Below are 8,606 nucleotides of genomic sequence, written 5' to 3' on the forward strand. Positions count from 1 at the left end.
CGTTCTTGCATTTCAGGCATTTAGCCACATTCGTAGCTAATGTACTTATCCACAGAGGCATTCACTGAGAGCGGTAGTAGAATAAATGCAGCCACTAAACATTAATAAGGCTCTAAAATTATAGTGGAACAAAATACAGCGTAAGTTCTCAAGGATAGTTAAGTGAAATAATTTTACATTATTTGAGTATTCACGATGTATATACCTGATACATCTACTGCACTACTCCTGGGTAATATCATAGGTTATTTTATATTTATTGTACATTTTACCTCACTAAATTGGATTTACAGATGTAGTGACTAATTTAAGATTTGACTAACAACATATACCATGAGATCTTTATAATGTATGATCTCAGCATGATATAAATACAACTACAGCAAATGGTACATACATTACTAAAGATTAGCACCATTTCAACCAGTTAAAATATAAATTGCTGCGCACATGTTAGTGTACATTAGTAATACTAATACAGTAGTATAATATAGCAGCCGCAGTACAAGATATACATATATATATATAATGTATAAAGATCCTCTAATTCTCTGAGAAAATCCACAAAAACACTTATAAAGGCGTAATTCTGTATGATGACATATCTGTGCTTGCAGAGCATTTGCAGCATGTTCAAATTCCACCCGAATATGTCATTTAAAAGAAAATAGAAATATTTCTAGTTTAACATTTTTTTTGTCTTCGTATATATATATATTAAGGAAGCTGTATGTTTTGTAAAATAACCATGCTCTGTTTTCCTGTGTTGGATGGGCCAGACGAGAATGTCCAGTTAATTCTCCCATTTATCTTGACAGGCAGGTATCGTTTTCCTTCGCCTGCCGAGGGGCTTGTGACCAAAACACAACTGGGAAGACAAATAATATACGTTTATGGGAGCATTAACCTGCGAGTGGACATTTTCATCTTTAGATTTATGTCAATTCTGTCCAGCACCAACCAAGTGTTTATCAAGTTAAACGTGTTAGCGTCAGCTAAATGAAATGTAATGTAATGTTATTTGTTTACTTTCCAATAGTTCAAATGTTTGGCAAGACAAAGAAAATAGGTTTAGGTTGAGTTAGGATCTGAGTTCTACTCAGAGTGAAATCGGAAATAAAATCTGAATTTAAAATTCGAATTAAAGTCTGAATCTGAATCTGAAATTAAAAATGTTATCATAAGCACAATCAGAATTAAAATCTGGGTTTAATGCCAAACAGGTATACACATACTAGGAAATTGCTGTAGCATGTTTATCTAAGAAAAATGTATAAAATGTCAAATGAGAATCTGCTATCTTATGCTATCTTATTTAAAGGAACTTTTTTAAAGAACATTTCGGGACTGTTAACTAATTATTTCATATTGACTCAACGTGTTATTTTTTGATTTGGACTCTTCCACGTTCACGTCGCAAGCAGCGGCGCAACACCGCCATCTAGCGACGCAGAGACGCCTCTGCGGCGGTCACGTCACTTCCGCCTTCAAAACATGGCCGCCCCCTGACAAATGTCACACTACTGCTCGTGTGGAAAACTAATAGTGAAGAACATCTGTCCCCTGAACTGTTCAGAGCTCTAAGACAGAAGCGACAGCCGCAGGAGGATTTTACTTTATGTCCTTCAACGTCCTCTGAGGTATTTAAGCGAATTTGACGTAGCGCAGAAACAGATGCTACAGCTAGCCGCTAGCATCCCACTGAGCTGCACTGTGAACGTTGAGTGACATTGTTGTGAGGTTTACAGGCTCTGACCTCAGTGCACGTGTGTTATACTGCGTGACAGTGTATATGAAGTGTATATAAAGTTAAATAGCGGAAGGCAAGCCGCTGTAAAAGTGTGTTTTGTGTGTTACAGGAGAACCCAGTGAACACGATGGTCCATTTATGTGAGTATGCATTGTCAACACGCACACCCTGAAATCTTCCGGAATTCTGTATGGTGTCAGCAAAGACTGGAGAGTTGCTCGACGCAATAAAGATGTACATATTAGGCAACCCTAGAGAGGAAGAGCCCAGGCCCACCCAACACTGCAAATCACATACCTTATCTTTACTGTTATGTTCCACGCAAGTGTCTGCGTTTCTCAATAAACTTTTATTGTAACGTGGCAGGTTGAGCAACAAATAAAAGAACTCAAGGACAACAGCTGGGGCTGGGAAAAAGAAACCTATGTTTAGTTTTATGGTGGATTCATCGTTTATTAATAAGAGACGTTCTGATACTATTTTTACTTCCCAATTCTGATGTCAGGTCGCGCTTCCATACCAGTGTATTTGAAACAAGAAGGGCATGCCATCACCCCTTATGAAACCACATTTAAATTCACTAGATCTGTAATTTTTATTTGCATCTGAAATTACACAGACTCATAAGTTATAGTCTGCTAATCATGCCAGATTTCTTTATAACAAAGTTCCTCTGATTCTCTGAGAAATCAATGAAAATGTTCAAACACACCAACATTTAATGAAGGTAATCCCTCCAGTAGGGTTTGTGTTAACCCTCTAACAAACAGACAAACAACTCAAGACCAGAACAACGTACTTGGCGATGGTGGTAATACTAAGCTACATAGAGTATTTCAACAGCTGTCTACTCTGTATGGAGGTGACTAAATCTAGGAATACTTAGCAATTACTTCATTTAAATAGATTAATTTGAATTGCATAAAGTACATGTCGCTGTTTTACTTGTGCAACTTTTCAGAATGAATATTGCCAAATTACTGACATTTTAGAAAGCTCTTGCTTACGCCAGAGTAACGAAGATCATTTCTTCTTCGGCTCCTTCTAAAAGCATTAATAGTCAGTGGCATTACAGCACAACTGCTGTGTTGGACTGGCAAGGATGAAGGGAGTTCCGGGGAAAGAAAATTACAGTTTAACCTCGGTGAAACTAAAAACGCGGTATCAGATCGGTACTTTGATTCTCGTACTTGCGTGACCTGAGCTGGCGATTTCCGCATTGTATCGGCACTTTGACTTTGGTGCTGGTATCAGAAGGTCTCTATTTATGACTTTCTGATTAGGATCACACTAGTTACATTGTTCTTCTACACAAGGCAATACATTTTCATAATAAAACTAATATGGAGGAGCCTGAACATGACACAGATCAGGATCAATTCGACCAGCTAATTTAATATCTATTGTGGTCCAGAACTTTGCAACTTATGCTGCAGACTGGTTCCCACAACAGACTAAAAACATCACTAACCCATTAGATGACCAAAGCAAGAATAATGTCAAACAGTATGGAGAATCTACAAATGGGCTACGGAATAAAAATGATATAAACATATTTATGGTGCACATTTCAAAATAAGCTAAATGTTCTTTACAAGTGAAAAATTTCTACTCTGTATGGAGGTGACTAAATCTAGGAATTAGAAATAAAAACGCGGTATCAGATCGGTACTTTGATTCTCGTACTTGCGTGACCTGAGCTGGCGATTTCCGCATTGTATCGGCACTTTGACTTTGGTGCTGGTATCAGAAGGTCTCTATTTATGACTTTCTGATTAGGATCACACTAGTTACATTGTTCTTCTACACAAGGCAATACATTTTCATAATAAAACTAATATGGAGGAGCCTGAACATGACACAGATCAGGATCAATTCGACCAGCTAATTTAATATCTATTGTGGTCCAGAACTTTGCAACTTATGCTGCAGACTGGTTCCCACAACAGACTAAAAACATCACTAACCCATTAGATGACCAAAGCAAGAATAATGTCAAACAGTATGGAGAATCTACAAATGGGCTACGGAATAAAAATGATATAAACATATTTATGGTGCACATTTCAAAATAAGCTAAATGTTCTTTACAAGTGAAAAATTTCTACTCTGTATGGAGGTGACTAAATCTAGGAATTAGAAATAAAAACGCGGTATCAGATCGGTACTTTGATTCTCGTACTTGCGTGACCTGAGCTGGCGATTTCCGCATTGTATTGGCACTTTGACTTTGGTGCTGGTATCAGAAGGTCTCTATTTATGACTTTCTGATTACGATCACACTAGTTACATTGTTCTTCTACCCAAGGCAATACATTTTCATAACGAAACTAATATGGAGGAGCCTGAACATGACACAGATCAGGATAAATTCGACCAGCTAATTTAATATCTATTGTGGTCCAGAACTTTGCAACTTATGCTGCAGACTGGTTCCCACAACAGACTAAAAACATCACTAACCCATTAGATGACCAAAGCAAGAATCATGTCAAACAGTATGGAGAATCTACAAATGAGCTACGGAATAAAAATGATATAAACATATTTATGGTGCACATTTCAAAAACAGCTAAATGTACTTTACAAGTGAAAAATTATGGATTGAGTACAAACAATGGACAATGATTGAATTCATTTTGATGATCACTCAGCATTGGACCATATTACAGCAGAAATACAAGAATTTAAATATTACAGATGAGAAAAGATTAAAAACAAAATAAAACCAAACATTATAAAATGATTCAAACAGTTGGTAACACCAGTGCTAGATTAAAAGTAAATAGATAAATAATAATATGAAGTTGAAGGTGAATTCAGACCCCAAGTTCTGAGAAAACAAACCATACAAACATTTCTTAAGGGAGATTTTAAAGGGGATGAAAAGTACAAAAGAACTACAAACTCCAATTTTTCAAGAGGTTTTTGCCCACAGAACCCCACATGGCAATAATCACGTAGATGTAATGCTCCTCTGGCCCAGTCATTATCATGATGTTCCGTCATTACATTGAGCAATTGTGTCTTTATCTAGATATATCGTAGTCCAATATGTAGCTCTTTCCTTTTTTTTATCTGATTATTGGTCATGCTCACGTTGTCATGATCACTGAGAAGCAAATAGTAACATTAATCATTAATTTTAATCATAAATTCCTTTGTTTACTCAGTAAGAACAAGGTATGAAAGTTAAAACATATTATGTGGCTGTTCTACCCTCTCTACTCTTTACACAGTAAGACAAAATGTTGATTTCCCCAAAATTCAGATTTCTACCCTGCACTGTAAAATTAGTTTAACTCAGTATCTGAGGAAACACATAGTTGAATTTATTTCTTCTTTCCTCTAAAATGCCCGATCCTGTCACTTGTCACATGGTCGTTACATCCAAGTATCATTAGGGATATTTTAGTTGTGTTTCACAAGGAAATTATAGTATAAAATCGCAGCCTGTATTAAAAAGTGTTCCACAATTTTACATTGAGTTAATTGAATGTGTTGCCAAACGTATTTCACATTTATGACGGTCTGAGTTACATTTAGTACAGCCAGGTGTGGACTGCTTCCTCACATATATGACTTTCCCAACTGCAAATAAACAATAAAACAAACATGACATTTTCCGTTAGCTTGTTGTAGAATACAGTCAAGTAGATTTTGTTTGATTATAAGGCTTCAACATACATTTAGATTTGAAAAAAATGCCCATCACAAATCCAAATACATCCAGTTAAGCTTTTCAAATGTCTTGTTTTCTGCTGGCCAACAGTCCAAAACACATAGATAAGAGAGTAAAATCAAACCTTAATTTGTATATAAATATACATCCAATTCACAATGTATAATGTACACGACAATAAAATGGATGCAAAACTAGTTGCATGTTGTTTTTCAAGGATTTGTATAGCTTTAAATTTTTTTAATTATATTTTGTCCCACCCTTTTATATCAATAAGGGAAAAACTAAACATCACATAAGGACCACAAGCTACATAGAATTCACACCTCACTGTGGCTTCTAAAAGCGGAATGTAATAAAAATAGGATTTTAGACTAGATCGGTGTGTGAAAGACACTGAGCAAAAGCAAGTATTGAACATTTTACCACTGCTCCCCCTCGCACTCCTCTTCCCTTCAGCTCGTACAATTTTAATTGTGCGGTTTGTTTTCAGATAAATCTACAGCAGGGTTGAAAATGACTTGAAGTCTGACTGGTGTACTGAGGTGTTTAAGGGTTACAAAATACTGCCCCTTTGATAATGCTTACTGTGCTAATCTCTCTCTGCAGCATCACTCCTCCTGAAGAAGTACCATGGGGGTTATGTTGTCATCCGATTGGCTCTTGCAGGCCACAAACAAGCCAACAGACCCTTTTACCGCATCGTAGCTGCGTACAATAAAAGGGCGAGAGACGGCAAATACATTGAGCAGCTGGGTTCCTATGATCCCCTCCCTAACATCTACAACGAGAAACTTGTCAGTTTCAACTTCGACCGAATCAAGTACTGGATCGGCTGCGGCGCACACCCGACAAACCCTGTGTCCAAACTTCTAGGTGTGTATTTACAACACAAGAATTCTTTGAAGTCGAATCAACATTGCACAATATCATTGTCAGCTTGTCAAGGGAATTATGCGTGTCATATTGATATGTTTATTCAAGGAGGTCCATCCATAACTATTTGAGCACATACACCTTTTAGTTTTATGTATTATCTGCCACCATACACCATGAATCCTATCTATTGCTATTACTGTAGCCTCAGATTATATCTGCCTTTCACGGTTATGAAAGCATCTAATATATCACAGTTGTTTTTGTTACTTGACAAGTTGGTACGATAACGTGCCAAAAATTAAATATAATATGGATGGATAAAGGGAAAGAATCATCTTAAAGGGATAGTTCACCGTGAAATGAAAATTCACTCATCATCTACTCACCACTATGCTGTTGGAGGAATGGATGAAGTGATTGAGTCCACAACACACTTGACGAGTATCAGGGGTAAACTTTGTTGCAACAGAATCCAATACAATTGAAGTCAACGGTGAGCTATTCTTCAAATGTAATAAAACAGAAAAGAACATAACATTCCTCCATCCTGCTTGTTTGGTGTCACCCAAGTCTCCGCAAGACCCGACATTCATATTTGATCGAAACGGCGGAATTAACATTGTGTTTTAAGGAAGTGGCTAAGCTATCGGATCCTAGCATTTCCTGAATGCACCTCGTCAGAAGATATCAGTGGACATTTTGGCTTAAAACCCGTTGCAATGACGCCGTTTCTGCCTTGACATTAGTATTCGAGTAGAAACTGGGTCATTTACATACATTTAAAAATGTTTGGGTGAACTATCCCATAAAACGATGATCCATCAGCTCCTCGAGTCCGTTCAACATGTTTGGCAACCCTGGGCTCTGCTACAGTCTTCTCTCCCTACTCTCTTTCGGCAGGGTTGGCGGGATTCTTCCCTCTGCACCCCATGACGATCACGGAGGCAGAGCGTCTCAGAGCCCGAACAGAGCAGACTGTAGCCGGAGCAGAGGAGGGTCTGGAGGTGGGACAAGAGCAGGCTGAAGTGTGAGAACCAATGCTGGGGACTCCGTGTGACTGCCGAGTCCAAAAGGAGGCCACAGGTCTTTTGGAAGAGAACAGATGGATTTGTTTCCTGACCTGTTGGCTGTACAGCTCATTGCAACCTCACATATAGTCCTGATTGATTCAGTGGTCTCCATGTACAAACTTTTTCCATTACAACTTATGCTTCATTGAATTTATTTGTACTTACTATTTCATGTGACCTAATTAAAGTATTTGTTATCATTGAACTAGTTTGTAGTTAAGTTTCAGTTTTTTACATTATGCTCTGTGCAATCTTTAAGATGTATAACCACCAATATTTATTTTCTATTGAAAATGATGTGAACTTTGCATCCATCCCTCCCTCTTTTGTTGAAAGTCAGCAACGTCAGACTTGAACAAAAGAAACATAAGTGGGTGGGATGGTTGGTTGATTAGATTGTCATCTATGGTTATAGCACATAATGCATTTTTGGATCAATACCAAACTTTCAACCCATAAACTGTACTGTGTGCTATGGAAACCTTTGTAAACTGGAAACGAATCACTCACTTAGGTCAGATGACATTGGGCAGTGTTGTGAGTCATCAGTTTTCTATGTTCCATTTTATTCTATTTCAAGCTCTTAACTGTGACCGCAAAAATCCACAAATTCCGTTTGCATCGTAAAAAGATTAAGTTTTATCAGATTGAGCTCAAAGAGATAATCGCATTACTGTTGTCTTCATCATCAATGAGTCATATCGTAAAAAAAGTGACAGCCAAAGAGATATCACCATTTCAGCACCAGTAACACAGCAATCAAAGTCAACTACAGTGCCTTGCATAAGTATTCACCCCCCTTGGACTTTTTCCCATTATGTACTGTTACTAACTGGAATTCAAATAGACTTAAATAAACTTTTTCCCGTTTGATCAACAAAACATGCATAGTACTTTGGAGGTGCAAAATAAATTTTATTGTGACACAAACAATAATGAGAACAAAAAAGTTGACATCTGTTGGGTGCATAAGTATTCACCCCCCTGTGTCAATACTTGGTAGAACCCCCTTTCGCTGCACTTACAGCTGCAAGTCTTTTGGGGTATGTCTCTACCAGCTTTGCACATCTAGAGATGGAAAGGTTTGTCCATTCTTCTTGGCAAAAAAGATGAAGCTCAGTCAGATTGGATGGAGACAGTCTGTGAACCGCAATCTTCAAGTCTTGCCATAGATTCTCTATTGGATTGAGGTCTGGGCTTTGACTGGGCCATTTTAAGACATTAA

General features: G+C 37.6%; 1 protein-coding gene across 1 annotated transcript; it reads left to right on the top strand.

Annotated features, from left to right (window-relative positions):
* The first annotated feature begins 1,479 nt into the window (after positions 1 to 1,479).
* mrps16 (mitochondrial ribosomal protein S16) lies at positions 1,480 to 7,586 on the top strand. Its single transcript, XM_053446654.1, has 4 exons — positions 1,480 to 1,640; positions 1,860 to 1,890; positions 6,042 to 6,308; positions 7,212 to 7,586. Exons 2-4 carry the CDS (start codon positions 1,878 to 1,880, stop codon positions 7,340 to 7,342), a joined length of 411 nt encoding a protein of 136 aa, XP_053302629.1. The 5' UTR covers positions 1,480 to 1,640; positions 1,860 to 1,877; the 3' UTR covers positions 7,343 to 7,586.
* Positions 7,587 to 8,606: the final 1,020 nt, after the last annotated feature.

This window comes from Pleuronectes platessa, chromosome 2 (assembly GCF_947347685.1).
Source record: "Pleuronectes platessa chromosome 2, fPlePla1.1, whole genome shotgun sequence".
NCBI classification, from domain to species: Eukaryota; Metazoa; Chordata; class Actinopteri; order Pleuronectiformes; family Pleuronectidae; genus Pleuronectes; species Pleuronectes platessa.

Bases quoted from the DNA above. Each gene is read 5' to 3' on its own strand.
- mrps16 (XM_053446654.1), top strand. The intron at 6,309-7,211 runs GTGTGTATTTAC...CTCTTTCGGCAG, and splicing joins CCCTGTGTCCAAACTTCTAG to GGTTGGCGGGATTCTTCCCT.